The sequence below is a fragment of the Callithrix jacchus genome, chromosome 9 (genome assembly GCF_049354715.1).
Source record: "Callithrix jacchus isolate 240 chromosome 9, calJac240_pri, whole genome shotgun sequence".
In the NCBI taxonomy this organism is placed as follows: domain Eukaryota; kingdom Metazoa; phylum Chordata; class Mammalia; order Primates; family Cebidae; genus Callithrix; species Callithrix jacchus.
Genome location: NC_133510.1, coordinates 131674845 through 131692132, shown reverse-complemented (window position 1 = coordinate 131692132; position 17288 = coordinate 131674845). Strand labels below are relative to the sequence as shown.

Genomic DNA, 17288 nt, shown 5'->3' with positions numbered 1-17288 from the left:
CACCTGGAGGCAGCCTCCTGCCTGAGCTTCCCTTTAGCCAGCCCAGACTGTACTTGACCTACAGCCCTGGGAGCAGGAGAGCAAAGCTTGGACAGTCATCCCTCATTACCCAAGGGGGACTGGCTCATGGACCTTTTGCAGATTACAGTATCTGTGGATGCTCAAGTCCCTTAGATAAAAGGTGCATATGATCTATGCACATCCTCCTATATACTTTAAATCATCTCCAGATTATTTCTCATAGCTTGTATAATGTAAATGCTATGTAAATAGCTACTGTTATACCGTATTGCTTAGAGAATAATGACAGGAAAACAAAAGTCTCTACATGTGCGTTACAGGCACAGCCTTCCACTAAAAAAGTATTTTCCATTTGTGGTTGGTGGAATCTGTGGATGCAGAACTCATGGATATGGAGGGCCACTGTACTTAGAAATCACTGAGATTTTGGTGGTTTTTTTATGTGGCATGATTGTGGCAAATGTGTCCACACCCTGGTCTCTAGAATCTCTGAATATGTCATCTTATAAGTCAAAGGGCATTGGTAGATGTGAGTAGGTGAAGGATCTTGTGATGGGAGATGATCGAAGTGCACCCCTGTGGTCATGGGGTCCTTGTATAGCTGACTGACATACCAGATTTTCATACTAACACACTTTCACAAACCACGTAGTGAATTCACAAGCGTAGAGGCCAGATACAAGGCAACAGGGTGGAATGGGGCCTATGGCTGATCGGAGATTTTGTGTGTCCCAGCAAATGTCACTACAATTTTATTTTTGTATGAGAAACGTAGATCAACCAAGTTCAATTCAGGGATGACAGTTCACAGGAGTCAAGGAATGGGAAGACAGCAATGAAACTGGTGTAAAGAGAATGGCACTTGGACACAGCCTCTCACACACCATATATTTTCAAGCAGTTGTAGGGTTTAGTGGGGCCCCTGGTAGTCGTTCATGGTCCTGTTTGAAACTTATGGACTAGAATGACTTTCAGAACCTTTGAGGCGTCAACAACAGGCGTGTTGAACCACTAGCTGCCTGCCGCTTTCAGAGCTCAGCTCCCCAGATCAGCTGTCATGGCTGATCTCCTGCTAAAGTTCCCGATATGGAAGGCTTCTGTGTTTGGGGATTATGAGGGATGATGTAGATGTGGGTAAGCGCCAGGCGATGTGCTTTGAAGCTGTGCTTGTTTACAAAGCACTACTTTTAGTTAGACTTGGTGTGTGTGTGTTTGGAGTTTGTGCCTTTGAAGAAACAGCAATGGATGGGAATGGTTGGTAAGGGGTCATAAAACCTTTCTGGAACTGCCCGGGGAAGCCTCTGTGTGGCAGCCATTCCATGGGCTGACCAGTTTCACTCTTTCAAAACTATTTATGTCTCTCCAGGTGCTCTGTTTTATGAGCCAGGGCATGTGGCCGACACGGGGATGTGGCCGACAAGATCTTAAGCTGCAGATGCAGCTTCCACATCTCAAATCGGTGACTCACCTAAATGAAGAAGCTCACAGGAGATATTTCAAGAGCCAAAGGCATGAAATACACCACTCTCTGCACCTGTGAACACCATCCCAGACAGCACGGGCTCTCAGAGTCCTGCGGAGAGACTCCTGCGGGCAGCCAAAATCATGGCCTTGGTGGGGATTGGTGCCAATGAGGCTTGAGATACTTGACTGAGCAACTTTTGCCTCGAAGCAAGAATACGCCCTGCACACCCCTGACTGGCACTGTCTGCTTCCGCTGGACCCAGCCAGGAAGGGTGACACCATTGCCCATGGCAGTGCTGTACATAAAAAGGGTCTTGATATCAGACCATCCCGGCTACCAGGAAAGCTTCCATGGGAAGGAATGTTATTCCCCGCCCTGGGAATCTTGGAAGGTGCAATCACTGGCCTGACCTTGGTACCCCAAGCTGTCCAAACCCAGCATTTCAAAGACTCAGGACTGAATGGACATTACAGGGACCATGCTATAAGAAGAAGCAGGAGCCCAATTCTTCTACTTCCTAATCCTTACAACCTATGAAATGTTACCTTACAAGGCCAAGGGACTTTGCAGATATGATGAAGTGAGGGTTTTGGTATGAGTGATGATCTGGGACTATCCAGGTGGGGCCAAAACAACCATAACGGCCCTTATAAGTGAAAGTGGGGCCGGGCGTGGTGGCTCCGCCCAATGCACCACCTGCCCTCCTCGTTGAACGTATTTCTTGGGCCCGACCATCTGCAGCGCCTCAGATGCCATTACTCTCTATTTCTGCACATTCAGATCTTCCTCGTGTCCACAGTCTGCCGAAACATTCAGGAAGGCTGACTGTGACAACTCATGCACGATGTTTACCACTGAGACAGCAAACACAGCTGGGGTCGAAGCGGGGCTATGGAAGCCTCAGAACAAGCAGGGCTGCCACAGGAGCCCTTCAAGACTCGATACCATGAGGCTCATCTCCCTCGCTCTGATTCTCTCATTCCAGTTCCCACCTGAAGAATTATTCACATATATAAATTCGATGCCTGTTAATGAACACATTCACTTTTATTTGCATAATCAACACTAATATTATGGGTTAATTAGACTTTATGTGTATTCAATTCAGGCGATTTAATTTGGCCTCTGATCTCCTGCTTGGAACAAGGCACTCATAAACATTCTTTCTGGCCATTTTTTCACAAGTTCAAAGATTCAGACACCCAACCCTCACCCCTGACCTCACCTCCCAGATGCACTAAAAATCCTTCTTGGGGTAATGATGGTGAGGGTTGGTGTTTCAGTTTGTAAACTGTTCGAGACACCAGATTTTCTTTTCCTGGTTACACATTAAAGGAAAGACAGAGGAGGAGTTCTATGGACAAAAGAACAGCGTGGTAGTAAACCAAGCGGATACTTTGAGGATTTTTCATGGTGCCTTGCAGCTGTTACTTAAGAAAATGTGTCCAGTAATAGAATATTTCTTTCTTTAATACTAATCCCTTCAGAAAAATAAACTGGCAGAATAAATCAAGAGCCTTGAAAAACAATCTTACTTTTTGAATCTAAGAAGCCACCTTAAGGAAAAAGAGACATGTACCAAGATTTATGTGGAAGGTGGTTCGCTGCTGCATTATCTATAACAATAAATCTTGGACATACAAGTGGCCAGCAGACTTACGGAAACAGTGTTCCACGTCACAAATCATCAGAGAAACGCAAATCAAAACTACGAATGAGATGCCATCTCACGTCAGTCAGAATGATGATTATTAAAAAGTCAAAAGAATAACAGATGCTGGAGAGATTGTGGAGAAAAGGGAACACATACACAACACGTGTAGCAAAGTAAATTAGTTCAGTGGCTGTGGAAAGTAGTTTGGAGATTTCTCAAAGAACTCAGAACTGCCATCTGACCCAGCAATCCCATTACTGGGCATATACCCAAAGGAAACAGACTGTTGTACCAAAAAAGGCACCTGCACTCCTGTGTTCACGGCAGCACTGTTCACAACAGCAAAGACGTGGAATCAGCCCATCCACCGCGAACTGGATCAAGAGAGTGTGGTATACATCTGCCATAGACCACTACACAGCCACACGAAAGAACAAAGTCACATCCTTTGCAGCCACATGGATGCAGCTGGAGGCCATCATGCTAAGCAATTAATGGAAGAACAGAAAACCAAATGCTGCATGTTTGCACTTGTAAGTGGCAGCTAAGCAGGGGTACATGTGGGCAGAAAGACGGGAACCATAGAGACTGGGGACTCCCAGAGGGGGAGAGAGGGAGGGAATAAAGGCTGAAAAACTCCCTGCTGAGTACTCTGCTCACCACTTGAGTGACGGGATGATTCATGTCCCAAACCTCAGCATCAAGCAACACACCCACATATCAAAGCCGCACATGTACCCCCCGAATCCAGAATAAGAGTCGAAATTTAAAAGCAACTTGGAATCAGCCTAAATGGTAAACAAGACAGGTACGGTTGGTTGTTTATAGTATGTTAAATCCATCTCATGGAATATTGTAAAGTTATTAAGAATGTTTTTGAGGAATATTTACTGTCAAGAGAAAATGTTTCCAATATAAGCAAAAATAGTAGTGTCCTTAAAATGTGTGTGTACTTGATGATATCAAATTTGTAAACTAGACAGATTCGGTATATATTAGCATTACGTAGGTATAAAACCCTGGAAGGAAATGAAGAAACATGTTATCGGTGGGTTATCCTCGAGCAGTCAGGATATCTGCGTATGAGTTTCCTCCTCATATAACTGTGTTTTCCTCATGTTGTAAAATGAGTATGAATTGCTTTTATAACCAGAAAAAAATTATTAAAACAAATCATCCAGAATGTCTATAGTGAGTCTCACATAGCAGGTTCTTCTCCATTATTGCCACTGACTGTTCCCTTCTTCTCTTAAATTCCTTTTCACTGAAGACTCAATCTTAGCCTTCATGAAAAAATGAGTACTTTGTAACTAAGCATCTTCTGATAACCAAGGCAGGGCAGAGCCCCCAGAAAGTCAGTTCAGGTGTGGCGAATGCACAAGCCCTATCAGAGCAGAGATGACCTCGCTCTGCTCCAAAGCCCACCGTCAGCGCTGCAGAGTGAGCACCCCCACCCTGCCACAGAGGCAGAGGGTCCTGCAGCGGGTGTCAGCCGACTTCCGGTCCGCGGGTTCAGTACCTCCTTTGAGCAGAGGCTCGTGCAAGTTCAAGTCAAGGCAGCAGCCGGCCTGGGCCTGGCACCAGGAACCACACATGCCTGCAGGGAGGGCACCGCTTACCTGTTGCGAAGGCTGGACCCCAGGCGCTGGCAGGCCACAGTGGCCGTCACGTGCTTTCCGCCACTGCCCACCTCCTGCTTGACGCCCCACTGCCGGGGCTCGCGGGTCTGAGCACTCAGGATGTTCACCCCCTTCTTCACCTTGGCTCTGTGGGGAGGAAGATGGGAGAGAGAGAGCCACAGGGTTACAGGTGGGGCCTTTGCAACACGTCCCACTCCACAGAGCTGCCAGCCTCAGTTTCTGTTTTACTTTTCCACTTTTTTCATGTCTAGTGAGAGGCAGACAAAGCCACCCCGGTGGTCACACCTGGGCAGGGTGAGCGGGATCTGCCTGTTGATAAGGCAGTCACAGACCTTGCTGTCCGGCTCTGACAGGGAGCAAAAGGACCCCGGAAGTCACTCGACCAGATCACAGGGCAGAGTTGTCAAGTGCACTCAGCCGGCCTGGGTCAGTCTCCTCACTCAGGGGTCTCTGTGCCCTGCCGGGGACGTGTGGCAGTGTCTGGAGACTGTGTGTGCGGGTCTTGTTACTCAGTAGGGAAGTGGGGAGAAAGGAGATACTCAGCTAAACAGCCTGCAGTCCACTTGATAGCCCCACCGCACAGTCACTGGGCCCCCCGTGTCACTAGTACTAAGAAAGCCGGGCCTGGGTTCACACCCACATCCACCACTTTCTAGCTGTACGAATTTAGGCAAGGCATAACTTCTCCATGCCTCGCCTCCCGCCTCTGCGAGAAACAGAACGATCACAGTAGCTCCCATAATAAAGCTGTTGTAATGCTTAAAGAGACAGAAAGAGATTAGAACCAGAACAGCACCAGGCATACAATACACACTTAATACATGTTAGTGATTGTTACATCACTCCAGGGAAGTCCCCAGCCTGCTTAATGTAACTTGCCTGGTGCACGTGTAAGAAAGATAAATTAAGTCAGGGACTGAACCAAAAAGCACAGAAACGAAAAGGCGGAGAGCTCCTCCCGAAGCTGCTGCTGTTTTGAGCACGCCACTTAGCCAGTCTGTTTCCTTATCAATAAACAGATGAGACAAATGGCAGCTTGAGCACAAACATCTGCTTATACCGTCTTCCTCAGTCCCACTTGCAGGAGAGCAAAGAATCCGTTTTAAAAGGCATAAGCAGGCTGGGCACAGGGGCTCACGCCTGTAATCCCAGCACTTTCTTTTTTTTTTTTTTTTTGAGACGGAGTCTTCCTCTGTCTCCAGACTGGAGTGCAGTGGTGTGATCTTGGCTCACTGCAACCTCTGCCTCTTCAATTCAAGTGACTCTCTTGCCTCAGCCTCCTGAGTAGCTGGGACTACACGCACATGCCACCACATCCGGCTAATTTCTGTATTTTAGTAGAGACAGGGTTTCTCCATGTTGGCCAGGATGGTCTTGATCTCCTGACCTCGTGATCCACCTGCCTCAGCCTCCCAAAGTGCTGGGATTACAGGTGTGAGCCACCGAGCCCGGCCAATGCCAGTACTTTGGGAAGCCGAGGCAGGCGGATCACTTGAGCTCAGGAGTTTGAGATTAGTTTGGCCAACATGGTGAAACTGGTCTCTCTGAAAAATACAGAATGTATCCAGGCATGGTGGTGCATGCCTGCAATTTCAGCTACTTGGGAGGCTAAGGCAAGATGATTGCTTGAACCTGGGAGGTGGAGGTTGCAGCAAGCTGAGATTGTGCCACTGCACTCCAGCCTGGGAAACAGAGCAAGGCTCTGTCTCAATGCTAATACTAGTAATAGTAACAATTAAAAGGCATAAGCTCATGAGCGGGAGAGGAAATGCAGCCCCAGCAACAGATGTGGGAAGCTGGAAAGTAGGACCGTGGACAAAACGAGCCAGCAGAACCTCAAAATGGAGTGGCAAGTGGTCAGTGAGCAGAGCCAATGACCAGCACAGTTTCTGCCGAAGAATCCCCCAGACTCAGGAACTGGTGATAACGGTCCCAGAATCGAAGTGAATGAGGACTGAAATAAAGAGAGTTGGCTACAAGTCTGTTTAGGAAGCAGCCAGATGCAAGTAAACTTCCCTTTTTATGCCCAGAGTGATGCCAGGACCCCATAGCGGGTATGGGTATCAGGGCGAGTGGGGAATTGGGGATGCCACACTGAATAGAGAGGGACCCCACAACCCCATGTGTGCTGAGCGCTGAGACTCCCAGGCTGGTTCGCTTAGACTGGATCTTCACCCTCCAAGAGAAACACAGGACTCCAGACAGTGCTGCCATCCTAAGTCCAAAATGCAAGAGGCAGTGACGTTGTGGCCTCTACAAACAGCCAGCCAGATGTCCTGCAGAGAATCCCGAAGTCAGCAAGTGCTGCTGAGGGGCTCTGAGCCCCTTTAGTCCCCCCTCCTTTAAATGAACCAGCAAACAGGCGTTGTCAGGCACTAACAAAGGTCTCTACGTGATATAAAGACTGTGCTGTGCTGAAATACAGATCTGGTCCTCATCCTTGTTTCCTGGCATAGAGCTCCCAAAATCCTGGGAATAGTGATGTCTTCTTGTGTGCTGAGGAGGTGGCTGGCGGCTGGCAACCCCTTGGAAGCTTCAGGATAGGGCTGGCCACTACAGAGACCTAGGCAAGAACGAGGCAAAAATGACTGTGATAGCTTAACAAAAAACACCCAGCAGGGACAAAATGAGCCCTTGGAAATTTAAAGTACAGCAAAAATGGAAAGTTGGTGGAATGGTTGATGGATAAAGTTGAGGAAATTTCCTAAGTAGCAGAGAAAAGACAAAGAAGTGGAAGATAGGAGAAAATAAGTGTGAGGATGACTTTGAGGTTCAATACGTAATAAAGAGGAATCACTGATGAATAATTCAAGGAAATATCTCCAAATGAAAGGATGTGGGCTCTCAGATTGCAAGAGCCCACTATGTGATCGGCACAACGAATGAGAATAGAGCCACACCGGGCCATGCGATCAATACATTTTAGAAGACGGGGTACATGGAAATGAATTCTACAATCCTCCAGAGAGAAACAAGCATCAGAATGAATTCAGAATTCCTAACAGCCAGTCTGCAAACTAGAAGATAAAAAGCGTCCTGAGTATTGTAAAGGAAGATGATTTCCAACCTAGAATTCTGTATCCACCCTGTGAGCTCAGTGTCTCCACATATGTCCGTTCTAAGAACATTTACTCCTCACACTCATGCTTGGGAACCCACTTGAGCATGTGTCCCATCAAACCACGAAGTGAAGCTGGAAGGACGACATGAACTAAGGGGAACAGATCCCAGATATAAGCGATGTGGAAGGAATCCCAGGTTGATGACAAAGAGAGGTCCCTGAATAACACCAGAGCACAAGGCATGGAGAAGATGCCGGCAGAGACTTCTCCGGGAAACAAAAACTTTCCTAACTAATGTGATGTTGAATGAATGTTTCTTGAGGACATTCAGACTACTAGCGGAGAGTTTCAGGACACATGTGAGCTGAATACACAGAAAATCAAGAAAAAGAATAAGACCCAATCAGTTTTTAATTCTGAAGATAAGAACTCATTATGCAGAGAAGGAAAAGTAATCAAAATTTAATACTTGAATTTACTGTGATTAGCACACGTACTTATATTTTAAACACTGAATATTAATCTAGACAAAATATGATTATTATACTTGAAGGATGGAGAGATAAAATGGGAGGCACTTATGTGGGGGAGAAAAGAGACATATCCTAATTCTCCATAGTGGGAAATTTATAGATATTGCCTAAACAAAAGTGTCAACATCCATGCATTACTTGGTGATAGGCCTGTAAATATCAGACAAGGAAAGAATTTTGCCTCTGTGCATGGTGAGCGTTAGTAAAAGGGAGCAGGGTACTGCAGCATTATTTGAAAATAAGACTGTATTTTTAAGTAGTTCAATAGTTTGAGATTAAGAGGAAGTTGTGGCTGTGTTTAGGGGCTCACACTTGTAATCCCAGAACTTTGGGAGGCTCAGGTGGGAGGATCCCTTGAGGCCAAGAGTTTGAAACCAGACTGGACAACCAAATAAGATGCCGTCTCTACAAAAAGATAAAATAATTAGCCCCATGCAGTGGCCCACGTCCGTGATCCCAGCACTTTGGGAGGCTGAGGTGGGCAGATCGCCTGAGGTCAGGGATTCAAGAACAGCCTGACCAACATGGTGAAACCCCATCTCTACTAAAAATACAAAAAAATTAGCCAGGCATGATGGTGGGCGCCTGTAATCCTAGCTACTCAGGAGGTTGAGGCAGGAGAATTGCTTGAATCCTGGAGGTGGAGGTTGCAGTGAGCTGAGATCGTGCCATTGCACTCCAGCCTGGGCAACAAAAGCGAGACTGGTCTCAAAATATTAATAACAGCAATAATAAGCCCCATATGACAGAGTGTGCCTGCAGTCCTAGCAACTGGGGAAGCTGAGGCAGCAGGGTCACTTGAGGCCAGGAGGGGCTGGGATAGCACCGTTACACTCCAGCCTGGGCAGCAAAGTGAGACACTGTCTTAAAAAGAAAAAAGTGAAAAGTTGCAAAACAACAAAATACTGAGTTCCCATGTACCCATCACCCAGCTTCCCCCAATGACAATATTGTACATAACCATGGTTCATTGTCAAAGCCAGGAAACTGATATAGGCATAATACTATTAACTCAGGTACAGACCCTGTTAGGTTTTACACACGTTTTCACATGCAGTTTTTTGGTGCTTAGTTCTATGAAATAATCTCCTATGTGTAGATTAACCATCACCATAATAAAGATGTGGCACTGTTCCTTCAACACAGAGGAGCTCCCTCATGTGACCTTTTAGTGGTCATGCCCTCCCCAAATCCCGTCACTGATCTGCTCTAGCACTGCAGGTCTCATACTGTGAGAATGTTTTTTGCCAATAAACTCTGCGGAACTATTTGACCTTTCAAATTACATGCAAGAAATAAAAATACAACCCTAAGCTCCACAAAAGATGAAACGGATCCCTTTTGGCCAAGGAGATGCCAATGAAACCTTGAAAAGTGAGCTCCCGGACATGACGGGGTAGGAGGATGGAGGCACCTCCCTATGCCCCCTCCTTCCCTAAGCACCGTTAGGCTTTCTCCCTGAGGGCCACACAGAAGCCAGCCATATGGAAAGACTTGCTTCGCCCCAGATACTGCCTGACACCGCCCTGCCCTTTTTGTGGTTTGACAAAACAACCGACCCACGAGTTCTTTCCTGATGAGAGACCACTGACCTTGAAGTGGTTCTGGCCACCTACTGAGGATGCACAGAGGGGTTTCATGTCATCTGCTTCATCTTTTGATGTCACAAGGCTGAGCACCCCATCCTGGGATCACGGTAACCCTGTCATCTTTTGTACATGGGACCCATGAAAGGGCATGAAACTCAGCTGCCCATGCACATGCTTCTCCTCCTGTAAATACTCATGACTCCTCCTATGGCTTACTGAATATGCATATTCATCCTTCTTCCTCAGTGTAACTATCCGTCTTGTTCTTCCTATCTCGGAATGTCTTGTTTCTGGCTTCTGGCTGAGGCTATGCTTCCCAGCCTGTCAGAATGGCCACCTGGCAGGCTGCAATCCTTGATGAGAAATAAAGCGCTTCTTTCCAAATTTAGGAACCTCATCATTCTTTGGTTGACATATGCAAGGTCAAGTCTTATGAAAGGAGCAGCTTAAAATATTACACACACACACACACACACACACACACACACACACAGAGAGAGAGAGAGAGCCTACTAACCTACTAACCTCCCAGACTGAAGGACACACTTTCTTGTGAATAGTTAAAAGGCTAGACATCATTGATGAAAGTGATTTCCAGGCAGTCACCATGAGGGAACCCTGCTGGCAGAAGGTGGTGAAAAACACATCTTCACCTGCCAAACTTAGGGTGTCCAACCCTCATAGCAGCAACAGCATACCAGCCACCTTCTCTTAAGAAACTTCTCTGCGTCTTACATTAAATGATTCTCTAAATACAGTTGCCGGTCTGAACGCCAGGAGGCCAGGACCTGCTTGAGGGACAAAGATCAAAGACACATTAGCCTGGGAAAGCCCTCATTGCCCCTAACAGGGAAGGAATGCCCCCAGCGTGTTCACAGCATGGACACCTTCTACTTCCACTGCTGGAAACAAATGCCTCTTGCAGTGTGACCTGCCTCGAAATGGGCTTTTGCTGCATTTGGATTTTTCTCAAGATTTCAGATTTCACCGAAGCTACAAATTGTTCTTTCCGCTTAATAGTGCATGCTCATAGGAGGATTCTCACCAAAGGGTGCAGTGGCTGGTGTCACCTCTGGGTGGGGCGGGAGAAGAAACCACAAAACGGGAGAAAGGCACAGGTGTGAAGGGCTGATTGTGTTAATTGGGTATTTTCTTCGATGAGAGCACTGAATGCTCCTGTCTATTTCAAGGAACTAGTTGTTGCAGGGTTTGTGTCCAGGACCAAAGGTTTTGCAACCAGAGTCAGCATTTCAAAAAAACAGCGGAAGTGGGCAGTAAACCCTGAAGATGCCTGGCTTCAAGGTGCATGCCAGGGAAGCTGGCTCGCGGCAGTGTGAGGCCACCCCTGCTCAGCCAGGCTGCGTGGAGGGGAGGAGCTTCCAGCCCTGCTTCTGAGGGTCAGGCAGGTTTGCTTCTCTTTCTTCATCTGCTGCATGCAGGGTGGCCTCAGTTCAGTGGTTTCCAGTTTGTGGGTCTGCTACTGCTGGACGCTTGGGAGACAATTTCCCAGGCAGCATGGAGCGCCAACTGTTCCCAGCACTGTGCTGGGTGTTGCAACGTATCCACATGGGCCTGAGGCAAGGGCTGGACCTGGTGGCACCTCCCGTCCCATCTGGGTTACCTGAGCAAGGCTTATGTCATCTACTAGACATGTTGATTGGGATGCTCCCACTCAGGTTTTTAGCGATTAAAACGAAAACAAAACAAAAAATATTTTCCCTCTTTTCCACATGCGCTTGGCTTGGGTGGAACACGGATGATGAAGTGTTCCTTAAGGGAAATCAATGTTCAGTACAAATTCTGAACACAGGAAGCCTAATTTCCACCCTGCAAGCCATCGATCTCACGGTCAGCTACAATCTCCTTGTGAAATGCTCTCCCTAGAGGCATCTCAGGCCTGCCGGGGGGTGTGAGTGCAGTGCCTGTGTATGATGAGGAGCATGTGTGTGTGTGCATGTGTGCACGTATAAGGAGCATGTGTGTGTGTATGTGTGAGTGTGTGTGTATGTGTGCATGAGCATGCATGAGAGGGCAGGTAAGTACCACTTGGTCTCTGGCCTCTGTGAGTCTGTGTGTTCAGGAGCTGAACCTGATCTTCAGAGTGTGTTCAAACTGAAAAGTGATAATTACTGTTGTTACGGGTTGAACTCCGCACTTTTCCAATCCACAGGTTGAAGTCCTAACTCCCAGCATCTTAGAACGGGACCTTACATGGAGGTAGATCTTTACAGAGGTATTCACATTAAAATTGAGGTCATTAGAGTGGGCCTCAATTTAATGACTGGTGTTCTTATGAAAGGGGGAACTCTGGAGACAGACACCAGAAGGGAAGGTCCACGGGAACATGAAGGTGGCCATCTCCAGCCCGGGAGAGGGGCCTTGGACAGATGGTCCCTCAGACCACAGAAGGAGTCAACCCTGCCACCCTGATCTTTAACTTGCAGCTTCCAGACCGGGAGAGAGTAAATCTGTATCCTTGAAACCCCTCAGTCCGCAGTACTTCGCTACAGCAAGCAGCCCTAGAACACAGATACAGTTGCTAACATGAGAATGACGAAGCCAGCAATAAGAAAGCAGCCCACCCATGGCCTGGCCCATAGGAGGAGGAGCTACTGTGAAGCTAAGTCATTGCCTCCCTGAAGGAACCAGCAGATGTAGGGTCCCATGGCACTCAGCCTGTCAGCCCATCGCTCTCTGCTCTGGGCATTGAGCAGGAAAGCCTGCTCAATGAACAGCTTCTCACTGAGAAGAGGAGGGCTGGCCCTTTGCACGTGGTACATACGGGATACAAAGGCATGGCACACCCACATGCTTGCTCTCCCACTAGAATAAGACTCACAGACTTACATCCAAATCCACCCACTGACCTGACTGCAGCTCTAGAAAGCTGCTTCTTCTAAAGGAGGGGGGCTGTGGGTTTTCAGGATTTCCAAGCGCTTCGGAGGGAAGTACAATGGCCTGGGATCGGGGTGCGTATATCACCTAACGTGACACGGGCATTGCTGCCGCTTTCCTCGTCTCATCCAGGGAGTGTGGCTGGCCAGGCATCATGGGCTGACGAGATGCTCACCGGAGGGAAGACGGCTCTGTCATCCACGCGGCATTCCCCAGGTTTAGGCTCTTGAGCTCCACCCTCACATTGTTGACACATCTACACACTTTCTGTATTATCATTTCTTTAATATATATATATTTAAATTTACCTACTCATCTTTTTTACTTTAGAAAAGTTATCGTTTTCTAAAGTTTTTATTATTACATATATAGTCATTTTATTTATTTATTTGAGATGGAGTTTCACTCTTGTTACCCAGGCTGGAGTGCAATGGCACAATCTCAGCTCACCGCAACCTCCACCTCCTGGGTTCAGGCAATTCTCCTGCCTCAGCCTCCTGAGTAGCTGGGATTACAGGCACGCGCCACCGTGCCCAGCTAATTTTTTGTATTTTTAGTAGAGACGGGGTTTCACCATGTTGACCAGGATGGTCTCGATCTCTTGACCTGGTGATCCACCCGCCTCGGCCTCCCAAAGTGCTGGGATTACAGGTGTGAGCCCGGCCCTATAGTCATTTTATTATTGCATCCATTGTTGTATACAGCTTCTCAAAAAGAAGCTGTAGATAAAAATTAAAAAAACAAACTTCCCCCCTCTATACGCATTGAACTAAGCATATCAAAATACAAATAAAAATGTGTGCTCATGAGTCTCATAAAAGAACATCTCTTGCTGCCAGCATGAGTACAGTACTCTGGCAAGCACCAAAAATGCACAATTTAAAACACACGTTTCCTTTCATAAACACAGCTTTGTATCTGAAATCTTTTAACACGTGGGAGGGAAGAATAATTAGCAGGCCTCTGCATAGGAACGATATTGAAGAACACTGAAAATTCCTGTTCTCGTGTTTTGTTCTTAACAACGTGAGCTGCTTTCCATCTCCACATCTGCCCATAGGAGCCTCATGAACAGGGTCATCTTATTCCAGCGGCAGCTTTATGGGCTGAGTACAGGTGAGCTGCCAGTGGGGTGAGGGGCAGTGTCCTTTTCCAGGCTGACACCCAGACTCCTGCCCACTTGTGCTATCCCCCCTCGATTTTTTCTAAACTCCTTATCGGGGCAGAATTTCTACCCCTGTCAAAGGGAGTGGAGGCCCTAGGAAATGAGGAAGCACAGACTGCTCATAAAAAAGACTCCAGTGGGTCGGGTGTGGTGGCTCACGGGTATAATCCCAGCACTTTGGGTGGCCAAGGTGGGTGGATCACGAGGTTAAGAGATTGAGACCATCCTGGTCAACAAGGCGCGGTGGCTCACGCCTGTAATCCCAGCACTTTGGGAGGCTGAGGCGGGTGGATCACGAGGTCAAGAGATCGAGACCATCCTGGTCAACAAGGTGAAACACCCTCTCTACTAAAAATACAAAAATTAGCTGGGCATGGTGGTGCGTGCCTGTAATCCCAGCTGCTCAGGAGGCTGAGGCAGAATTGCTTGAACCCAGGAGGCGGAGGTTGCGGTGAGCTGAGATCGCGCCATTGCACTCCAGCCTGGGTAACAGGAGCAAAATCCGTCTCAAAAAAAAAGACTCCAGTGACCACCACTGCAAGTTCCTAAGAGAAGTCATGTGAATGTGCATGAACATGAGCACATATGTGCCTGTGTGTGCACACGTGTGCCTGCACCTGCGGTTATGTGTGTGCATGCATGCGTGTATGTGTGAAGCGACCAAAACCCAGCTCTCTTCCCTTCTCTTCCCGGCCTGTAGAACTCCCTGCTCTCATTGACCAAGATGGGCAGCCACTGCCAGGCCATGTGGAACAAATGCTCCTCACCTCTTTCAGGTTGGCTGTGAAAACAGCTGCAGTCAAACATGTTTCCAATCGAGCGCTTTTTCATCTTCTGCTTAGCTTATCAGACACTGACCCCCTTTGGTCATTACCTTTTGCTGCCTTTTACCATTTACCTTGATCTTGGGTGCTAATGGAAACTTCCTTATCAGCAACTCATGAAATGCCTGAGCTCTGAGAGCAGTAGATTTCCTAAGCAGTGCTGCTACCTCTAATTCTATTATTTATTTTTCTCCATTCTGGTCCCCAACAAAGGTCTACTCCTATTGCAAAAACTTACCAAAAGGAATGTTTGTTCGTAAAACAATCACCAGTGTTTTGCTTCCATAAGTTTGCTCCCAAGAACTTCCAATTCTATCTCCCCACCCGTCCCCTTCTCTTCTTTCATTGAAACTTCAGGCTCATCAGAATGAACCCACCAGTGGTGTTTTGCTGTTATATTTTTCAGGAATTTGTCAAGCTAGCTGTCAAACACAGCAGTTATTCAAATATAATTCATAAATGTACAGATGAATCTATGTTAGAAGTAAAGGTAATAAATACTCAAAACTCATCACTTTCCTAATTATTTCATGACATTTTGATATGATCTGTGCTCTTGAGTTGATGCATATATACGTGTATGGAATGAGGAAAATACTACCTAAAGAAGTGGTATTGGATTGTCTTCTCCATTCCATACTTAGTCATGTCAGGTTGCCTGAAATTGGCTATGGTGAGAGTATTATATGCCACAGAATCTGGCAATCTCTATAAATCCAGGCCTTCTTCCTCTGGGGAGCAAGATGTTAAACGCTGACCAGCACAGCCCTCTTGAGGTGCTGGCTGCTGTGCTGTAAGGGGTGATCTGCAGAGAAATGTCCCCACATCTTGCATGGCGATCACTGCTTTGTTCCCGTCAAATCGTCCTCAGCCTGGGTGCATCGTCTACACCTGTGGGAGACTCCATGTGCACAATTGCCACACCCCCCACCCTCACCCACTTTCTGCCTTTTTCAGTCCTACTCCACTTCCTAGGAGGCTGACCTCTGAAAAGAGAACCACTTGGGGATCTCTTCCCTTCTGGCTCCCATGAGGTTTGGCCAAATACCAGATTGCAAGGTAGGAGGAGAGAATTTTTAAAATGTCATCGTTTTGCATTATCATGCAAATTTATTTTCAAATGTAAACATTTTCCTAATTATCTCAAAGATACTGTTTTTCTGGAACTGGTGTGAAGCCATCAGAACCCACACGTTTATTATTAATATTGCTAGTATCAGCCAGACCCTCTTCTAAGTATTTTCCTTGTATCATTTTTTAAAAATCTCCTAGCAATTTCGTTGAGTAGACTCTTTTGCTATGCTTCTTTTTTTAGACAGATGAGAAAAAAGAAACCACCACACAGAATGGGTAAGGAACTTGGTCAGGATCACACAGGAGTGAGCAGTTAGGGGAGTTAGTGGTTGACCCACGCACTCTGACGCCAGAGTTAGAACAATCCTAGGCAAGTGTTGGCTTGGAAATATTGCCCCTGATGCCATGCCTTTTCCACTACGGTAGGGAAAATGGTGTGGATGTAACACATATACACACGCACACACACATTCACACACATGCACGTTCACACACACAGAAACACCCCACTGCTAACTTCATAGGAACCAGACTTCTCTTTGGTCAAGAGTCACTGGTGCAAAAGAATGTATTAATAATAAAACCCAAAAGGGCAAAAGAGCCCATCCATCAAATCCTTAATGGCTTCTTAAGTAACTTCTTCCAGGTAACTACGGCTTCCTTGAGACCAGCGGCCAGGCACAGAGGAGCTTAGGCCGGGGGAAGATGACTTCAGCGCGGCCACCCTGTCAATATTTGATGAGGCTGACCTACTAACTCCCCCCTTAAGGGGCCCTGGTCTCTCACCAGCACTGCTTTCCCCAGCAAGTAAGTAAAGACTCCTGTGTAAAAAGCAGCTAAGAGTGAGCTAACAGCACCGGGCTCCTGGCTGGGGGGGCAGGGGGCATCACATCCCAGCCGCTTTCCTGACCCCAGTCCTCGTGCCCCAGGAATTCATCTTTCCTTGTTCATATCATGTGTGCTGTGGTGCAATTCTGGACACAGTGGCCATCATGGTTGCTTAACAATTCTTGCACAAACTTCCCCGAATTTTTCTATTAACTGCAGCAGAGGGTCTTCTGGAAGGTAACCAGGATTAACTTCAAGAGGGTGCATGGGCCGAAACGTATCTTCCTAGCTTTCCAGGAAGTCAGGCAGTGAGGTGCGGGGATGAGAAGTGTGTGCTTTGAGGCCCACCTGCCTGGGTTCACAGCTCGTCTCTGCCCGTTGGGGTGATTTCTACTCTTGCTCATTCCTTAAGGTCCTGCACGCTCTGCTCCCCATGCTGCTCCTCCCACCTGCCTCTCTGGCCTCATTTTGCAGCCCTCATTCACAGTCATCCAGTCCGGGCTCTGTCCTGCTGCTCCTGCCTCTGAGCCCTGTTCTC

General features: G+C 47.2%; 1 protein-coding gene across 1 annotated transcript in view; it reads right to left on the bottom strand.

Annotated features, from left to right (window-relative positions):
* TMEM132C (transmembrane protein 132C) overlaps positions 1-17288 on the bottom strand; it is a 446814-nt gene that overhangs the window by 159485 nt on the left and 270041 nt on the right. Inside the window, exon 3 of the mRNA XM_035258174.3 lies at positions 4760-4906. Coding sequence (XP_035114065.2) covers positions 4760-4906 — 147 coding nt within the window. The remainder of the gene's footprint in view (positions 1-4759; positions 4907-17288) is intronic.